The sequence below is a fragment of the Harpegnathos saltator genome, unplaced genomic scaffold (assembly GCF_003227715.2).
Source record: "Harpegnathos saltator strain DR-91 unplaced genomic scaffold, Hsal_v8.6 scaffold225, whole genome shotgun sequence".
Lineage (NCBI taxonomy): Eukaryota > Metazoa > Arthropoda > Insecta > Hymenoptera > Formicidae > Harpegnathos > Harpegnathos saltator.
Window position 1 is genome coordinate 876,091 of NW_020230012.1, and position 21,410 is coordinate 897,500.

The following is a 21,410-nucleotide window of genomic DNA, read 5'->3' on the forward strand; positions in this document are numbered from 1 at the left end:
TATCTCTATTTTTATAAGGATAATTATTTCTGCTATTGATATAGAAAACTCTGATGTAAAGGAAATATATGATATAAGATTTATACATCATATGATGCGTATTTCGTATTATCACTCGCTGCAACTTTTTACACTTGACCGACCGATGATTTAACGGAAAAATGCAAGAGTAACCTAGTAATAACAAACATATCGATATTTTTATGAGGATAATTATTCCTACTCTTATATTCTCGTATAAGAAACACGTGATGTACGCGTTATACGATACGGATATCGTATATGTACATATTACTCGAAGCGACTTTTTCCACTTGACCTTCTTAACCCGCTGAGCGGGTCACAATCTAAACGAGCGATCGACCGATCGATCCCTTTTTTCACCACAATGAGACCTTTCATGAATTCCCTACTCATTGTGGAGCAGAAACTAAAACTCCCGAGAGCTAATCTCCGCTCCTCGCTGCAAAGTTCTAAAAAGTTCCCCTCTCCAAACGGCAACTTCGCCGTCAACGGCACGCTCTTAGGGGGTTAGAAAGATACGCGCTCGCGGGGAAAGGGGAATCGAGCGCGATCGGCTACTGGATTCCAACGGAGACAACGTATACCCATGCTCGCAAAAATCGAAACTCGGGAGAAAAATATCGCCCCGTTCGGTTACGCATTCGAAACTCTCCTTCCCGTCGGCTGGCGCGTGGCGTTTACCCGCGAGAGTTTGCCGACTCATAAATATTCCGGGTAACTAACGTTATTATTATTTAGTCTCGCACACACACACACACACATGCGCGCGGAGTCGGTTTTTCGAGTCCGCTTCCGAGAGCTACATGCTCTTGCCCTTTCATAAGCTATAAATAACGTGCGTGTAATCATCGGGGGGTGCTATTTCGTTCAATTTTTACGCTTCGACGCGTCCAAGTGCTATCGCGTTAATGCCCATACGAGACAATTCGAAGAGCATTCCGAAGAGCAAACAAGTATGAACATTCACATGTAGGAAACGAGCTCCACGTGCATTTTTTTTCGTGCAGCTTCCCTCCACAGACAGAACGGCGGTGTTGTGAGGAACGCGATGCGCTATCGTTCAAATACCGATGGAAACGCGCGCGAGATGCCGAATAGAATGTATATCTCGGGAAAATATTATTTCGATATCATTCCTCGCTGCCTTACGTTTTTTGTCAGTTGCGCAATATTCACCTGTTGTTTCGCTCTCTCCTTGTTTTCAATTCTTGTTAACGCGCGTATCAATATAGTCATACATCCGGCGTTCCCCAAAACGGGAAGCGCGGGCTCCCCGCGAGCATGCCGGAGGAAAATGGAGATGTCTTAAATTGAATCTTAAATCTTCCTCTTTCTCTGTCTCTTCGATTGTGCGCGTTTTCTTTCTCTCTCTCTCTCTCTCTCTCTCTCTCTCTCTCTCTCTCTCTCTCACACACACACACAAGGCGCGCGCACTCGCTATCGCGAACTCACATATCGGAAACGGTTTACCTAAACTTTGGCGCGGATCGATTTTACAGTTCGAGATGCGGCGTTTGTAAATGACAAAAGCGACGACCTCGATGCTTTGCGCAGCTGCCGATATCAATATCACGTCGCAACTGTGCACGGCAAAAATTACAGCGCGCGCAGTCATGCATACTCGACTCATTTTTCAACGGAAACTTTGCACAAGTGCGCGCCGTTGCCCCTATTATGCATATACATTTTGTACCTTGTACGCAACTGCACGTTATCCTTGGCAATAATGCAGAAGTGTATCGCTATTAATTTTTCTTCGCAATTTGTGCCGTAATTGGCAGTCATTACGTAAGCGTGAGCCAAGAATTCAAAGCGCCGGCAGCTCGAAGGCAGCGAATATACTCGCGATGCGGCGGCGGTCATTACGGAGAGAAGGACGCGAACGTACGGGAATTCATCATCACAATCGGCATTCCTTGAACGCGCGTCCGCGCGGCGACCGGTGCCGCGCTCTGTCACACGCGCGGGATTCAACGGTCGTTCCTCTTGAAAACGCTCGTCCCCCTCCCCTCCTCCCCCCCGCCATGCCGAGAAAAACGAGCTTCGCTAGGAACGCTAGGAAAAGTCGACGTAGAACGAATGAAAGATTATCGATAGAGCACACGACGCTTATATTTATCGTCGCACTTGTAATGGCTATTATCATTCGTAATTCCCCGCTCACCGTGTAATAATGATAAGTCATTGGCGGAATTGTAGCCGCCAATAATAATCTAATCGCGCTAATGTGGCGCAGCGGCCGGGCCGCGTACGGATCCATTTACGTGAATTCGCGCGATGTTTCCGATAAGTCCTGTCGCGCTCGCGGCCAGTCATGACTGTTTTATCATATGAATCTCTTTATCGATGTCACGCCGGATTAATCGACAGCGAATTAATTCGCGCACGGACATATGCGCGAAACGACGACTGTGGCGACGATGGCGCGACGTCAACGACGACGAGAAAGCGATTCGCGCGGAATGATAGAATGTGCTTCGTGGTCGCTACGAGCCGACTTTGCATTTCGCTGCTACGTCGCAGCGGTGTGACGTACCGCGGCCGGTCGATTAAAATTTCGCGAGTTCGCTTATCGCGTCTATCGCACCTCAAAGGTTCACGTCTACCGAGAAGGGGGAGAGAGAGAGAGAGAGAGAGAGAGAGAGAGAGAGAGAGAGAGAGAGGAGAAACGGATCGATCGCGCTGCCGCTCGAACGGCATCGCCGGCGCTTTTCGCAGCCAAGCAAACCAGCATCAGTCAAGCCCGGCCACGAGAACCTCAGAGCGCCGCGGAGCACCGTTGCTTTGTGCACCCAAGGAAACGTCGCCTGTTAACGGCGTTGCCACTCCAAAATTGCGGCAAAGGCGACGACCGACTAGGTGGATGGGTGGGTGGGCGGGTGGGTGAGTAGCGCGGAGTCGGCCCGGGGGCGCGGATGCATTAAACTGGGCGAACTTGCGACAGTCGTGACAAATAGCCAAGTGCCGGCTATTCGCGGCTGCATACTAACGTCATAATGGAAGGCGCGGGCACACGCGCCACCAAAAACCGCCTACCATATAATTACGGTTCTTTGTACTCGGTACTCGGTACTCGGTTGGTGCGGGCGGCGACGACGACGACGACGACGACGACGACGACGACGACGACAACGACGACGACGACGACGACGGCGACGACGACCAGGGCGAGGACGAGAGACGAGACGAAACGAAACGATGACGGCGACAGTTGTTGTCTCCGGTGATCCAAGGTTCTCGCGAACACGATCCAGCCACCGTTGCGTCTCGTTACGTTTCCTTGCCCGATTACTATCGCTCGCTCTTGTCGCGCAGTCACACGGCAGCGAAAACGCAAAGCGGCCGGGACGTTTCTCCGCGACGCGGCGACAGGGGAAGTCGCGTCGCTGCTCGCGAGACCGGCTGGCGCGCGGAATTGTCGAGAAAACGGATGCGCGGAGGTTCCTTTTGCTGTTCGGAGCCACCGCGACATGTTGCTGCGTTTGGTGGCGTCAGCGTTTTTCCTCCGGGCGGTAACGACGACGAATGACGCGGTGGCAGCGCTTAAGCGACGAGAGCATGCGGTTTCCATCCCGAAAACGGCCACGTCGCTCTGCACCGGCGGAGCAGCAGCGGCGGTTTCATTTACTCTGGCTCATTTCTCGTGACCCGCTTGCATCCGCGATGATGGCCGTGAGTTTATCGCTCCCGCTCTTCAAAGACACACACACACACACACGTAATGCCGTCGTTGCGCCGTGATATTAACGAAAGCCTCGTTACTTATCGGAGTGCCAAAAATTTTTCATTCCCGGCGGAGAATATAAATTAGAGAGCCACTCTTAATATAATGCAACTTGACACGCTCCGACGCATGTCAAGTGGCGCCACTGATCCGGCGAAAACACCTTTATTCGACTGATTCCGGACTTATCTCGGACATGTTCAGACTATCATCGCTACAAGTGGACTCGAGCGTCTCGCGTCGCGACTTCATCATTACCGTCAATTAAGATCCCTCGTCGAAAGAGAAATATCGATCCACCACCGTCCATACCTCCTACTCGGCTGGCCGAGTATTTAACAATTGGCAGCGAGAGATACAATAGAGAGAACACAGCGCCTCGGAGGTCAAACGGTTGTCCCTCCCCTGCTCATCATCATTACGGACGATGATGATCTATCGACGTTCACGGCCGTCATCGCGTTGCCGTCGTCGACGTCCGCCCTCGTGGTTGCAGCGACGCCGAATGACGCGGCGTCGGTGCGCTCACGAGCTCGGCGGAGCATCGGGGGAACGGAGTAGCAACCCGGTGAGGGTGTAGAAGCGTTGGTGGCGCCTCCGTGTTCTGGTGGGGCAGCACCGCGGCGGCAGCGGCGGCGGCGGCGGCGGCGGCGGCGACGGCGACGATGGTGGTGGAGGTGGAGGTGGAGGTGGGGGAGGTGGCGGCAGCGTCGGCGTCGACGGCGGCGGCGGTGGCGGCGGCGGCGGCGGTGGTGGAGGAGGCGGCAAAGCAGGGGCGGACAGGCGCGAGGCGCCGTACCCGCGTCACCTCAGTCGACGTCAAGCCGTCGCGACGACGCGTGCGTATTCTCCTGTAACGTCGGGAGCACCGAGCTCGCGAGACTCGCGTGTTCCGCACGCGGCGTGACTTGTCGAGCGTGTGCCCACCTGTTCGCGTCGGCGAAAGCGATCTCGCGACGGGTGGCCCCCCGTGAATGCGTTGACGCAAGTGCTCCGCTCCCTCCACCTCCGCGTTGCCCCCGTCGTCGTCATTATCGTCTCGTCGTCGTCGTCGTCGTCGTCGTCTTCGTCAGCGTCTTCGTCAGCTTCGTCGTCTTCGTCAGCTTCGTCGTCGTCGTCGTCGTCGTATACGACTGGCACGAGTACACTAATAATCGTCAGTGCCGTCGAGATCCGCTCCGCGCGCGCGCGCCCGCGCGCTCGCGCTCACGCGCGAAGATACCAGCAGCCCGGTAAATTTCGCGCGGGGACAATCGGGTTGTGTTGGAGGTGCAGTATCTCGTCGTGCGAGAACACGGCCGGTCCGAGTGCTCCGATTGTCTCTCCTTTATAGACGGGAGGATTTCCGAAGGGTACGTGGAGAAGAGCGGTCGATATTGACTAGTGCTCGGTGCGCGGTATCGGATACTGATCGAGATCGCACTGATCATTGTGCTCGCGGAGAAAGCGCGAGACTCCGCCGTGTGGCACGGCGGGTGTTTCGAGATAATCGAGTTTGTTCCGTGTTGACTATCGGTGCCGAAAGGATTATTAAAGGATCGCCGGGCGATACCTATTGACTCGTATTGCAGCCTGTTTGCGCGGATCATCGCCGAGGACACGAAGGCGCTCCTCCGATAATCCCGACCGGTAATCGAGTAACGTCGATTGATCCGCGGGGGTAATCATCGTGGAGGATCGTGGGGGATAACTGGGATTCCCGTCTGTACGTGATCGCAACGATGATTCGTAACGTGCCCATGTGCCATTGATAGCGCTCGGCCGGTGTGTGTATGTGGGTGTGTGTGCGTGTGCGTGAGAGAGAGAGAGAGGACCGTACACTTTTCTTGCGGAGAGGCGACTTCTCGCGAAGAAGACCGCGGCGCATCAGCATCGGGATCGTGTCCGTTTGGGCTCACGTTGATTAGCGGTGTAAAACAGCTCTTCGAATGATGACTGTCGGGTAGGTAGACCACTTGTGATCCTATTACGCACACATTTACGTGTATATACATATACATGTGCATACATCGCTTCTGCGGGAACACGGCTGAACGTGGTGGAAGTCGTTCGACAGAGATGTGACTTCGCGAGGTGCACTGCGGGCTGTACTACGCACAGCCAGCCGCGGGACAGCTGTTTGTTTGGCGTGCGAGAGGCCGACACGGTAGACGCGCGCGAGAAGTGAGCGCGTTTTCCAGTTATTCCGCGTGTCCGCGTTCTCACGTTCCGCACACTGTTCTGTTAATGACGCGGGGCCCGGCTTTAACATCCACGCGCATTCCCTACGTCCGTCCGAGCACGCGCACGCCCGCGAGCGTGACTCGCGCGCCGCGACACGTGACATTTAACAACGTTTAACTGCTGCTATTGCCTATAATGCGACTTCAAAGCGCGGCGCGGCGCGGCGCGGCACGGCGTGTCCGTTCCGTCTCTCTCGCGTAAATTTCGAAATTTCTGCCCCGACGTTGGCCGAATCGGCCGCGACCTATTTCTACAAACGCCCGCACGGCCCTCGGCGAAATAGCGCGGCCGTCGCCGCGCCGGTCGCTATTGCTCTTCCAGTTTCGATATCGGAGAACGAGTTCCTTTTTTTTCGGAAACGAGCTATTGCTGCTGCTACTGCTGCTGCTGCTACCACCGCCTCCACCACCCACTCCCACTATTATTGTTCCGTCACGTAGCGGATCGCTTGCCGCTAAACTCGAGACTCGCGCTTCACGAAACGTCGGCGTCCTGCTCATTCACCGAAACGCATCGATCATAGCGCGCCTCGCGTGCTGGAAAATCACGAAGGCCGCGTGGCGCCAGCGAAGATGCGTTTCGCGTCACGCTCGCCGTGGGAAAGTCCGCGCGCGCGCGCGCGCGCGTGTGCGTGGCCGATGGGGAAAATCGCCGGCTCATTCGCGGAAGAAAGATGTCCTTGAGCGGCGCGACTATGGCCTCTCTTCCCGTGAAAACGTACTCGAACCTCGTCGGAATATCGAAACCCGCCTTCTCAATCGTGCCATTATCTGGCGAGTCGTTCTTATCGATTATTAGCATACGGCGTCCTTGAGCTCGCGAAGCATGTGGCAGCGAAGACTCGTTCGACTGCCGTCGCGCGCTCGCTTCTGCTCAACGGTTCGAGCGGTCGTTACATGTTCGCAACGGCTCCGTTCTGTCGCTGCCACTTATACGCTCTTTTGTTCTTTTACATAATATCTGTTAATAGCGAGCGTCTCTCCCTCTCTCTCCCTCTCGCGCGCGCTAGTAATTTTTCGCCCAGACGTCGCCGCGTGCGACCTTCTTCGCTCGATATTATTGCGCGAGGAGAGCCACTACTCTTGCTCTCTCTCTCTCTCTCTCTCTCTCTCTCTCTCTCTCTCTCTCTCTCTCTCTCTCTCTCTCTCTCTCTGTCTCTCTCTCTCTCTCTCTCTCTCTCTCTCTGTCTCTCTCTCTCTCTCTCTCTCCTTCTCCCTCCCCTTGCCCTCCCTATCGAGCTGTTACTCCAAGTCGATTGCGTCGTTGGATCGTTCGTCTCGTTATACGCTACATTAGACCTGGTCACGCGCGTTACACGTCAACAATGTTAGGATTATGAATGCGTCGCATTCATGAATCGAGCACGCGAGCAACGCGACCGGCGCGCGTCTATGATCCGTTTGTTGCGAAACTGGCGCAATTTACATATCGGTAATCTAGCGCGGCGTTTTCCATGGATATTAGATACGAGCTTGCCGTAGCTTGATCGACACACATGCATACACGTGCGCACATACGTACATACACGCGCGCGTCACACAATCCATCCGTTCAGCAATTGTGTCTTTGTGTGAAGACGAGTAGATCCGTAGCGCGAAGCCTCGGCTTTAATTTTGACCGACGTTTGTGAAAAAGCCCGCTTCTCGATGCAAGCCCGATGTATCTCGTTGGTTGGAGCCGACGTTTTCCCCGTTCACGTTGCATTTCCGCGATTTCGCTCACGATATTCGGTTAAATGAGCGGCTCGCGTGACGTCAGCGACGCGATACCCCGAGGACCGCTCGCGTTCTCAAATTTAATTATTATTACGGCGGATTACATTACGAAACGGATTTTATGGCGCGCGCGATCCCACCACTCTCGATTTCCTCTCGACGGCCGACTTGATCCCGACGTTTAATCACTCGGCTAATCACTCTGGGCGTCGCGGCTTTTAATCGCGGACCTATTACCGCTGCCCGAACGTGCCGAATTGCGAGAGCCCGTTCGATTACTTACGTGCACTTCAATCTATCAACTATCCGGCGCTCCGGCACCTCTCTCTCTCTCTCTCTCTCTCTCTCTCTCTCTCTCTCTCTCTCTCACTCTCACTCTCGTGAAAAAGAAACATCAAATTCACCGCGAGCTTCTTTCCACGTGCGGCGGGAATGCGAGTCTTCAATAATCGGCGCGTCCGTCGTGGAATTTTTACAGACAATAGAGCAAACTGTAGCGTAGACAATAGAGACGGGACCGTTACAACGGACACTTAACGTCCACGAGCTCTCGGCGGGTCGTCACACACGTACGTAGGGATGGTTAAATCCGCGAGATACGTTTCGACGCGAATCGGCTCTCCCGAAAGAGACCTTTCCGTTGCAATGTGGGTCGAGCAACCCTGCGTGCTCTTACTCCGGATCGGCACGTTGCTTTATCGCGGCACGTGATGTTCGTGCCAAAGTCGCGCAAGCCAGCCAGCCAGCCAGCCAGCCAGCCAGCCACTCTCGCCACCCGCGGTATTGTCTCCGCCCGTTCGCTCGTTCGCTCGGCCCTGCGTCGCTCGGCTTCTACTCCGCGTACCTTCTTTCGATAGTGAGAAACGACACGGCGAAGTGGAGAACCGAATTGTGTCGTCCGCGGAAGTTCTGCGGGGCGAATCGGGAAGAGGTCGCGCGCGCTCACACACGGACGACAAGCTCGGCCCCGAAAGAGCCTTGTCGAAGCTACTATTTTCCCACTTTGCAGACGGAGCACGAACTCGAGGAGGTGAGTACGGAAGGGCTCGGCTCGGTATTAGCGAAAACGACGCCAAAACAAGTGGCACCGTCGCGTCGTCTTCGTTCTTTCCCTTAACCGTGCGACCGCTCTCGTTCTTTCTCCCTCTCGCGATCTCTCTTCTTCTTCTTTCTATCCTATCTCTATCCCTCTCCCGCCTCGTTCGCGTGCGATATCCCTTCGAGGAAAACTCGAGTTTCGCTCGGTACCGCGAATGAAAAATGATCGGCCGGTCGTGACTTGGCGCGAATCAAACGCGCGACGTCGAGTTAATTGTTCGACACGTTCGAGCGCCGTGGACACGTTCGAGAAAAAGGAAAAAGAACAACGCGCTCGATGCGTTCCTATTCGCGCGGAAGTAAGGCGTAGTAGAGGACGGCAGGGTGGTGTAATGCACGGGACGGTGTAATCGCGGGACGGAGGGTGAGACGCGGAGGGGTTGATGAGCGCGCGGACGCGCAGTTGGAGAACGGCGCAAGGCCGCGTTTAAGCTGTGATCGTCGACGCATACGGGAGTAAAGTAAACTCGCATTATTGCACATGCGGCTGCACCAGCAGTGGTGGTGGCGGCAGCGGCGGCGGCGGCACGGTGGTGTAGCTGCATCAATAACATCGTGTCGCCGCGGCTCGACGTTGAAATTGAAATAGCGCGTCGCGAACGGTTTCGCGTTCTCTGCGCGCGCTTCTTTCTCTTATTCTGTCTTCGTCGCCTTGCGGAAACACGCTTACCTTTGTGTGCCTCGTTAAGAAACAGCGCAATTAACGTCGCACCGGGTAAAGCTATTTAGACGACGTATTGGTTGACTTCAGGTGACGAAAAGAGCGATCTGAATATTCAGACGGCTGCGAGTTACCGGGTTTCGAGGAACGAGTCGAGCAAATCTACGAGATGAATGAAAGTTCGGAACGGAAATGGTTTTCTAAATTTTCTACAGTTCAAATATATATATATATACATATATTTTTTTTCTGTATTTTCTTTCTTTCATAACTCCGGTTTCAAAAGTCTATAAAACCTTAACCGAGTCGCAACAGCTAATCCGCCGAGACGTGGGGAAACCTCAGAAGCGATCTTTGTGCATTTCTTCACGCTCGTCCCAGTTCGAATATTGTGACACGTAGTGGATTAAGACGCGACTCTTGCGATTACTTTCTATCAGCGTAGTCAACAAGGTCGTATTGTGTGAAGGAAATCCTGCTTAATTGCATTAATAACACCGTCGTGCCGCGACTATGTTCGGAAATTGAAACTTCTTAGTTCGTGGTGAGCCAAGTGCCTTCTCCAGCACCTTGCATACCGCCGCCGGAGTTCCTCGTGGGAAGAAGCAAGCGAGTGGCGGCGGCGACGGTGGTGGTGGTGGTGGTGTTGAAGGCGTTCTCTCTGGCACCTCTATAATTAGGCGCTCGAATTTACCGACCTCCGCCGAAAGAAAGCCCGGAATAAGTTTACGTAACGTAAAGTCGCGAAACTATCCCATCGGCCGCCGCTCGTCGTCCCGTTAACGCTCGCAAAGTTTAGGACCCCCCGTGCGTCACGACACCGTAAAGTTTCGCGCGATCCGCATTCATGGCTTTTATATAGACGCCCTCAAATTTTTACGGCGGCGGAATGTTTCTTTTGATCTCTCAACGCGATACATCCCGCACCGCATCGCATCGATGGTTAACGTTACACCACGTGTTATGTAAATATGCCATCGTTGCAGAGGCGCGTGTTTTCGCGTACATGCGCGAAGATATATACTCCGCGGCTTCTAGTTGACGCATTTTTAAATTTACTCGCGATCGGAATCCTCGCTTTCGTACGCTTTCGACGCGGAGGCGTCGTCTTTCGTATTTCTCACAGCGGACGCAGCGGAGCGCGATTTTATGGATACGATACGCTCGCACGTGAAATGTGTATCGACGCCGCTTACGGAGCACACGTTGTCGGATTAAAAATGCCAGGCCTTGCGGTGTTAACGTTATAATTGAAGCGTCCTCCCGGTGACGAGCGCGACGAGAAGCGTGCGTATCAGCGTCTTCTGTTATCGCAACAATTCTACGATGTTATTGTATCAGCGCTACGTGCAGGTATCGACGTATCTGCGCTGCGACAGCAATTCCACGATATTATTAGATCAATGCTGCGCGATAGATGAAACGTTAACACGAAGGCCACATGTGCGTACCAATTGGATGCCTGATCAGTGACTAAGAAGTGCCTGCCATATTTGCGCTATACGACGCAAGCTGAATTCGGAAAGCGCAAATTGAGCTTGCCGTGAATGGGCAAAAGACGCGTTCTCTCCTTTCGGGAGAGACCGTCGATTACGGACAGTTTTAATTGATAAAACAATTAAGTAGTCACGACAGGATCCAAGTTGGGCAAATTATTCTCAGATTTCCCAGTTCTCTCTCTCTCTCTTTCTCTCTCTCTGTATGTGTGTGCGTAACTCATCCAATATCATGTATATCACATTATGATTACGCGGTCGTTAAAGCTCGGTCGTTAAGGCTCTTCTTCCTTCTCTCCTCCTCCTCCTCCTCTTTCTCTCTCTCTCTCACACACACACACACGCGCGCGCGCGCGCGCACGCACACACACTATCTTTTTTCTCTTCTTTATTTCAATCAAATATCTACTCTGAATTGAAACGTGGCGAAATACTCGTTGTCACTAGTGTTATTCACACGCGAACGCAACGCGACGGCATACGCATGTGCGTTTGGCCGGGATCCAATTTCGAGAGTACACGGCGATCAAGCCGAAGACTCGCGAACACATCACCCGGCACATTGGAGAAACGGATGCGTGTCGCGCCGCTTGAGCCGGCTCGATCATTGATATAAAATGCAAACATGTATAATAAGACGACACGCCAAGGAGCGTATTCCGCGATTTCCGCCGTATTGTGCGTGCGTTTACGTTGGCAGCATTTGCGCTCTCGCGTGTGCCTGTGCCCAAGCGCTCTATTTATACGCTTTGCACTTGAAAAAACAAGAACGCTATTTAAAAAGCAGCTGTATGCTTGCCAATCGCGCGTGTCATTGTGCATATGCGCGTGAGTCGATACTGATGAAATAAGACGACGAAGCGAGATCGAACCGAGTCGGGAGCGCGCGCGCGCCGTAAAGCGCGTGTCCATCGCGTCTCTCTGTCGCGAGCGTCTTCGTAGAGGAGAGAAGCCGGGGATTTCGATCTCCGACCATCGCGAGAAGGGAAAGCGCACGTTGATTTGTATATCAATGTATCAATTATTCGAGACGGGAGAAGAGAGAGGGGAACCGTCGAATACGTTGGACGATCGATCGCGCGATTACCGTTGGGAAAACGGATATGATTCGTTAAAACGAGACATAAAGTGACGCAACGTCGTCCGATGTTTTTCGCTGCGAACTCCATTACTGGTGAAATTGAATTGGCCGTGGTAGGGCAGGGGGAGAGTGTGGCATTTTTGCGATCGGACATTTATTTAACTACGCACTATATTATTCCGCGCGAGCCGGGGTAGCAGAAGAGGACAAGGAGGAAGAGGAGGAGGACGAGGGAGACGAGGAGGGCGCTTCCACTTTCGCTGGCCGCGAAAACGAATTAAACGGTCAAAAGCCGGCAACTCTATTAGCCGGAACATAACTGCCGCTGCCGACTCTCCTCAAGCAAGGCGAACAACGCGAACGCTCGACTCTCATTCGCAAGACAAATTTCATTTCGAATCGCCGTGCGTCGTCGGACTTCGCGGTATCTCGCGCACGCGTACGAGTGTGTATATAACTGAAATTTAATAACTTTCTCCTCCTCCTCCTCCTCTTCCTCCTTCTCCTGAGGAGAAACTGAATATCCTCACACTGACTGCCGGTTTGTCACTAACTCTGGTAAAAAGGCCGCTTTAAATCTTACTCGAGGCTGGGACGGGCGAGCGGAGAAGGAGGAGGAGAGCGACGACGAGGAATTAGTTAATTAGTTTCGCCGTGCTCTCTCGAACGGCGGCATCAAGCGCGATTGATGTCTTCATTTTCGTGCGTCGAACGGAGCGCTCGCGCGCGCGCGGACACGCGAAGCGTTTATCCGGGATTTAAAACGAGACTCGTTTTGATTGGAAATAATCTGCGGTGCACCGTCCGCGCGCCGGTGCATACTGCATTTCCGCGATTCCGGCAGTTTTTCAGCCGTTTCTGATTTAATCTCGGAATTTCGGCTAGCCGCAATTTTTGCGAGACAGTCAATCCGCAGTACGTCGCTAGTTGATTACAACGCGTTCGGCGCGCGCCCACGTCGCGCCATGTCGGTTTTGTGTGCTTTTACATGATTTCTATCAGCGCTCGCGTCGTGCGATACGTGCGCGCCGCGTGGAAATTATTTTCGCCTGTGTCGCAGCACACACGACTAATCGAAAACTGGATTGCATAAGAATCGCACAGTGCTCCTTCCTTCTCTTTCTTTCTTGTTTTTCTTTCTTTTCTTTTCCTTTCTTTTCTTTTCCTTTCTTTTCTTTCCAACCAACGCATTCTCTTTCTGCCTCTCTTTGTCGTTGCGCGCGTGTCCTGTTGACCAATCATTATTAATCCGTACGAGAGACTCGAGCATAGCTACGCGTAACGCGGACATAGTAAGGGGGAGGAACGCAGATTTCTCGAGCCTGGAAAGAGATAACTGTATGACAGAGGACTTTTCAATTCTCTCTCGTCGATCATGTCGCAACGACTCGCCGCTGGCTCTTATCTTGTAACAGACACGACACGGTGACGAGTCATATCGAATAGACGCCAATGTCTGGCCGATAGCCTGTGCAAACATCCCGAGCAAGATTTCTTTCCCCGTGGCTTTTCACGCCAAACATGATACGGCCGTAACGAAGAAATATACATGCGTCACTTTCGCAGACGTCGAATTCTTCGCGCGCTATCGTTGAAAAACGATGCGCGAGCGACGATCCGACGTGCCACGAACCGCCGCGTCTCATCGTTCGGATGGTAGATCGGGTTCTGTTCCCCGTTACCGTATCCTCCTCCGCCACGTCATGCGGCGCGAGCGGGCCGTTATCGCGCGTTAACGATATGCGGTATGCCAACGCATTCGAAATAAATGTATTAATATATATTAACAATAACATTTTGATTATGAGTATGTAATATAAATTAATATAATAGTTTGCGCATGTCACAATAATTCCCGAGAGATTTTCCATACGCTATTGTAATTTGCATACGGTAAACGCTCGTGCACATTCAACGTGATGGCCAATTACAAATCGTCGCCACTCTCTCTCTCTCTCTCTCTCTCTCTCTCTCTCTCTCTCTCTTTCTCGCTCGCTCGCTCGCATTTATATCACCATTCGTCGCACATGGGGACTTTGAGATTTATCGTGTCCGCAGTATTACACGTGATATCGCAAAAACTCCTTATCGAGGGGTCGCGCGTTCGATAATTATTATGAGTACGCAGCATGGCGCCGACGATACCCCCGTCGGAACGTAACACAATGCCGCTACGTATTCTCGTAAACAACGTGGGCGGAATTCGAGCGCGTAAATGTTTTTATCGTGCATAAAGCGGGGCGTCTGCCGCGTCTTTTCAACAAGAATCTTTAATGTCGGAGCAGCAGCGACGGCGGCGGCGGCGGCGGCGGCGGCGGCTGCCGTTGCTACGACGGCACACGGCGGTGTGCGGCTTCCTGTGTTTGTATGCGCACACGCTCCTAGAAATAATTTATAGACTGGCTTGCGGAATCTTTCACGTCTCATCGGTATTTGGATAACGCGCGGGTGTATTTACGCCGCTCCGGCCGTTGCTACAGTCTCATTTTCGCGCTCTTAAATAGCGTGTTCCGCACGTACGCGAGGCACGTACAAACAAGCGTGTGTCGTGATAGACGCGACCGGTAGGCATACTTTGCATCTCTTTCATCTCTAACAAGTCGGATTCTCCCGGTCCGTACCTTCGGTTATTCGGCTACTTGCGAGACGTATAATGACGGCAGCGGCACACACATATATATTTTCACGTATATACGCGCGCACGCGCGACACACCGGCTCGCTCATAGAGATCTCGCTGAAGATCGGCGCGGACGAGTGTGGAAAGTGCTGAGGCGTGCTGAAAAATGCAACGGTGCCTACCCACTGCGACAAGCAACGGGCACCGCGGCGGTGCGGCGCTCTTGCGGTGTATCCGCGCGCGCGAATACCGCTGCCGATGTCTGGCTACGTACGCGGGCGAACCACTTCTCTTCCCACGCGAAAGTGCTTACGTCGTCGCGACGAAGAAACGTTCGGGAAGAGATTGCGGAGAACGAGAGAGAGAGAGGGAGAGAGAGAGAGAGAGAGAGAAACACACACACACACGCACACACCTTTTCCCCTTGGCTTTTTTCCTTTTTCGACTTTTTCCGCCCTCTTTTTCCATCGCCTAGCTCGCGCGTTCTGCTTTTTTCCTTCCGCGAAATCGAAGTCCCGGCGCGCTACCACCGCCCTTTGTTTCCCACGCGAAAGCGCTCATTACGTCGTTTCGTGTCAGAAGGCGACGCCGTAGTTACTAATTTCGCTCCGCCACCTCACGACTTTAATTCTCGTTCGCGAAAGCACAATTCGCGGTAGCGCCGTCGTCGGTTTAAGCGGGGAACAACCGCCTGTCGGTAAACTCGCCGTGAAAATCCACCCTGACGTTTTCCGCATTTTTTAACGAGCTTGACCCGCTTTCAGACCTTAACCGTGGCGCGATGTAAAGTTTCTCGCTTACAGTCGCGAGACACGTCTCAGCGTTTGTTCGCGCTATCGAACGCACAAAAGCCGTGCATATTGCATTACTGCGATATATTTGTCCTATTATAACGTATTTTTTCGCAACTTATTAATCGTTGTAATTAGTTTCCGTTTCACAAGCGAGTGAGCACGAACGTTACACGCCGGGCTGACATATCCCGCGCGGTTGCATCATCGACGAGAAAAAACGAGGGGGCGGCGGGAGGGGAAGCGGATGGTAAAAACAATTTGAACAAAATATAACAAAGCACTTGCGCAAAAATCCAATTTATTTTCCGTCACGTTTGTATATACATCCTTCAGATAGACTTGTGCAAAGTTAATTGAAATTCGTGCATTTATAAAGTCATTTCTGCAACAAAAGCCCCCGCGCACAGTTATCGACATTCGCGCGCGCGCGAACACTCACGCTGCAAGTACACCGCCTATTTCCCGCGCTGGTGTTCGGTTACGCACGCGGGCGTTCCTCGTGCGAAAACGCTAACGCTGCTCAAGCCGGAGGCTCAAGAGCGGCGCCGCGGCGCGGTCGCGAGTCGCGAGCCCTCCGCCGGGCATTTTCTCCTTCGCGACAGAAACGCGGGAATTCATTATGAGGACGCGGCGCGTCGCGAGCGCGAAATTTCCGCGGCGGCTCGTGATTAAAGTTACGACAATGGACTCTCGTAGGTCGCGCAAAGTGGGGCAGGATTGTTCGAAAGTAGATAACCGGCGCGCGTACTCCGCGGGCTTATCGCGAAAAAATTCAGGCTGCTTTAACTATCGCCGATGGTGGATAATGACGAAAGAGGTGACGAAAAAGAACGACGAATTGCGTGTGACCCCGATTCGCTCGCTCCCCGCTGGCTCCTCTACTCTACACTTTGACTACTATTCTCTACACTTTGACTCGCGGCGGAAATAAAAATGGATACGTCAGGAGCCGAGTTGTTAATATATTATCGTCGATATTCTCGGTCTCTCAAGGTTCACCTTTGCTGCGGGTCATTGACTCTCGATGATCTCTCGCGCGCAGTTTTTACTTTTTCGCCGTGCGCAGCACCGTCCGCGTGTCGTGTTTGTCGGTTTCGCTTGTGCTCGCACCGCGCAAATTCTGCATCATCACGTTGCGCTCTCCACGCTTCGTCGTGCTGCGTTCCGCTTCTCGTTGTACGGATATTACGATGCGTAACGCACTTGTCTTATCGCCATCACCGATAACGCTCCGCTGCCTGCGGACTTCATTGCGAGTCGACGTTCGTAACAACATTGATCTCTCCTCGCGCATTGATGAAATCTTTTTCGCGTCAAACTTGATCCAAAAGCAACGTCCTTATGCACCTGATGCAGATAGTTATTTTTTGCAGATTGTCGTTTTGTCTATGTTGAATTGTTTTTAAGAGGGAACTCATTTTTCGAAAAAGAAAATTATTTGAAATTTGATCGCCTCCATATTCGGCTCGTATTTAATCTTTATTCTTCATTGTTTTTTAATTGTGTAACTTAACCGCAGATAGATAATCATATATTAAACAAATTAATAAGAGGCAAATATATGATTGTAAGATAAGTAAGATATAAATTCCGTTTCTCCGGAATCTTTTCATTATTTCTTCGTTTCCATTGACGTTATAAATGTGTATTAATTATGTGTCTGATACATTTGGAAATATATAATGCATCATTGCCCGCGTCTTAGTTTATCCACATTACGTCCTTACAGGCTGCACCGTCACGGTAATTCAGACAACGCCGACACTCGTGCAGATGCAATTCAAATTCGGGAAAACACGCATGTTAATGTCACACGGTATGTATCATCGAGAATCTGATAAAATATATTTCAAGAGCCGAGACGGGGCATATTTTGCTAAAGGCATAATTCGATAAAGGTAATAACACTCGGTTACGATAAGGTTACGACGCACGCGGAACGACTGCTCTCATCCCCTCCTCCTGCCGGTCACCAAACGCCGGGCGTTGTGCACCGAGCGATCATAACAATCAAAACAGTCGAGACCTTCAAGGGAGTCGAACGCGTCGCGCGCTTTCCCGGAAGTCTCGGTTACGTTTCGTGGCGGCGAACAGTTCGCGCGTGCACACGGACACGCCCGTGTTTCGGTGCGTCATTCATCATTTCCGCCGATTGATCAAAATATTTCACGTCGGCTCTTCATACGTTTACTCAAGCTCTCTCACGCGTCGGCATCGCGTTATTTAACACGTGTATCTTTGGTCGAATCGTACCCACGCGAGCATCGGTGTCAGTTTTACCGCCACGACGGAGCAGCCAGGATTCTGGATCGAGGAACCAGAACTCTACGGACGCAGAACGCTGAGACGAGGGCAGCGGGACATCATATATTTCAAGGCATGTGACATTTATTTTATGCAAGGCGTTCTCCCTCGATTTTATCGGACGCTTGACATCCCATTGAGAATAAAATATTACCGAGATGAAATTTAGGTCAGCATTCGTGGTTCGTCATAAATCGGTAAATTGTAGCTTCATAAGTTTCCGATTGCTGGTCAGTATCGACCTGTACTTGTTACATTAATTTTACACAAGAAATAGAAGCGATCTAAGCAACCGAGTAGTAATTCATGAATACAAACTGATAGTTAAACATATATTCAGACAGAGATATCAAATGTCTATTAAATATTTAATATTTGCTTACACCTGCAAGATATATTACTTTAAGAGTGTTCACTAATTTCAGATTGCAATTTTAATATTAATAAATTAAGAATACAAATTAAATGTACAGAATATCGAGGTAACTGAATATTTAATAATTCCGAAACTGCTTCTATGAACTTCGACTCGGATAAAATGGCGCAGAGTACATGTAACAGTTAGCAAATGTCAAATACAGGACAATAGGCTGTATAGCGTTGTGTTCTCGGAGATTTTTCCTTGTCCCCTCAAGTTCGACGGAATTTCCAGGATTAAAATTTGTTTACACACCGTATATACGTGTTAAGAGATTTAAATTTCGACTCGCGACAGTGAACTTGCGAAAGAACTGCGCGTCCCCTTCTAATTCTGCGTACCGGAAAAGAGAGTTGCAGAGGCGTTAACCTAGTCACCGATGTACGTGCGGCCGCGAAAGTGCAGTTTCGCATTTGCCGCAGACCGTTGCCGCCGTTCTGGATGCAATGCGGGTTCGGGAACGCTCAAAATTGCCGGATGCCGCGATAACACTTCCATTTGACCTTCAGGTCGTGGAAAAAGTAAAAGTGCGCTCTCTCTCTTTCTTTCCCGCAAAGGCAAAGAGTTCGCGAAGTGTAGCATGTGAAGATAATCGCTGGAAGATTGCGAATTTTATTCGAACGAGAATAGGGGTTTGTGAGAAAGATAACGAATTTTAATCTTGACGGGCTGAATAATTATCCATTGTCTGTTCGTCTATTCGTCATTGAGTGATATTAATCGTGTACGGCGAACGAGAGATGCTTGATGTATGCTTCATTCATTCTACACTTTATTGCTTTGTCATGCGAATAAACACGTATAGAGTGACACCGATGCGTGCCGATGCACACTTTTTTTCATATTGGACTTTGATATTTTTCCTGATGTCGCGTTGATTTTGTAACTCACGCTCGAAACTGTCATTGGAAGCGCATAGGTGTGCGAGTCAATTTCTCTGGCCGGTGGTAGCTAATATGCGAGCGTGTAACAAACAAGCGTCATGCTGTCTCGTTATAGCTGAAAACGGATAACGCGATTCCGAGTTTCACTTTTCGCAGCGCTTTTTTCGGTAATGTCAACTGCGCGACGAAATGAAATTCCTTCATTTTTTAAATATTTTTCTTTTTTCTTTTTTTTCCTTTTTTGAAACGTTTTTCCCATTCAAAAGTGCGCGCGCGCGCGCGCGCACGGAGAAAAGCGATAATCCCAACGAATCAATTTCCCATTGCGAAAGAGATATAAATATACACAAATATGTATATACAAATATACATAAAATTATAAATGTCGTGCAAATCAAACGAATAAATCGTAAATGGTGGTGCATATTTAAAGAAGGAGAGAAAACCACGCGGAAGCGTGTTTATGCGAAAGAAAAAAAATCTTCCGTTCATTTTAACGTGAATTTATTAAAAACGTATAAAAACACGCGCGCACGTGCAACTCTCGTTTGCAAAGGTAAGACTATCTTCTGTCGGTTGCGCGTTTCTCGCGCAAATATAAACGTCATTATACGCCACCGCGTATTTCCGTCCTCGCGCCGTTGCATTTTTATGAAAGTCCTCGTTTGACTTTAATTTTGCACTTTGTCTACTTCGTATTGTTATATGAATACGATTATCATAAGAAACATTTTTCACGCTCGGCTTACGGCGATAAGGACAGACATTCTTGCAGGATGCATTTGAAATGCAAAACTAAATGCAAAGCGTTCTCTCGCTTCGCATAGTTGCTGATCGAGGAACAACGACCAAATTACGGAATGTTAAAGCGGGAAAAGTCACTGGCCGGCGCGGAACGAATTTACTCGCGGTTGCACACGCGCGCGTCCGCACGCACTGCCGGCACAATGTTAGTTTTCGCGCGGGCACGCACAAACACAAAAGCACAGACCTCTTTCCATGTGTACCGCCGCGCACGCCCTTTCGCGAATTTGGGGCAGAAATTGGATGGGACGACGCTCCACCTCTCTGACGATTTTTTAATATTCAGTCTCGTGAGCGTCTCTAACCATTGAATTAAAATCGCATTAAAGTCTACGCGATATTACGGAAGGATGGCGCCCCGTTATTTATTCGAGCCCTTTGAGCTCTCGACGAAAGCGGGAAGCTTTCCGCGTCGCATCGCTCATGAATCGTCGCTTCGGTGTGTTCGTCGCGTCTCTCGGATTCCATTCGAATCGCTCGAAGAATTCCGAAATGGAGAGTGCGAGCGGGCAGTTTTCGGCCGAGCTGCACAGCTGCGAGTGCAGCCCTTTGCGACGCTATATCGAGCGGCGTATAGTATCGGTCGTGTAATGGGCATTCGCTGGACATCCGTATAATTGCACTCGCTCGCGCGCGCGCGCTCAGCGGGTTGCGGCGGAGCGCACATTCGGTATTATCTAGCGCACAGTAATAAAATAGTCTTCGTTCCCACGGCTGCACTCGCTCGTGTGTGCGCACGCACACACAGAGGACCGCGCAATCCAGCGTTACAACTCTCCGCGGAATACACACACGCACGCAGTCCCTCCTTTGGATATATTCGACGTAAACACGAGCGCGCTCGTGTGCACCAACGTCGATCTAGCTCTTCCTCCCTCCCTCCCTCCCTCTCTCGTTCTCTTTTGATATGCGATCCGTGACCGAGTTTTTAGCGTAAAAGTCTGCCTCTTTTGCCTGCCTCTCGCGAACTTTTTTGCGCGAGTAACGTGTTACTTAAGAGTACGAAGAACGCCTCCGTCCTTGGTCTTCGACACGGCGACACAATCTCGCGAGGAGAAAAAATGACACTTTGTCGAGAGTCTCTCTCTCTCTCTCTCTCTCTCTCTCTCTCTCTCTCTCTCTCTCTCTCTCTCTCTCTCTCTCTCTCTCTCTCTCTCTCTTTCCCTCTCTTTTTCTCTCGTGAAATACTAAAAATATGATTTGCTCGCTAAGCGACGATCGTTAATTCATAAAAGTGAAACGTTGAATAATTTATTTTCATGCACGGACATGAGCCACACTTGGTGTATACATCGCGAAAGCGCGCATCATTATCTCTCTCTCTCTCTCTCTCTCTCTCTCTCTCTATTAGCTGTCTATTAATTGCCAAATAAATTAATAACAGCGCGCATTCTCGGTAGTGAGTATCGAGTCAGTCCGACTCGGAGCGATTAGCTCAGAGCGATCAATTTTCGCCGTTCAATAGCTCACCGATCGATTCTCAGAAAAGTTTGGACACGAGGGAGTTGAGCTCGGGGCTCAAGGGATAAGGTGCGCCGCTCTCTCGGCATAGGTGTGCTCTTGAT

General features: G+C 51.0%; 1 protein-coding gene across 2 annotated transcripts in view; it reads left to right on the forward strand.

Annotated features, from left to right (window-relative positions):
- Window positions 1-4,829: 4,829 nt before the first annotated feature.
- Window positions 4,830-21,410, forward strand: part of LOC105190613 (CUGBP Elav-like family member 2) — a 384,647-nt gene continuing 368,066 nt past the window's right edge. For both annotated transcript variants that reach the window (XM_025298595.1, XM_025298597.1), the window contains exon 1: window positions 4,830-5,690. In XM_025298595.1, the coding sequence (XP_025154380.1) occupies window positions 5,677-5,690 (14 nt within the window). In that variant the 5' untranslated portion in view covers window positions 4,830-5,676. The remainder of the gene's footprint in view (window positions 5,691-21,410) is intronic.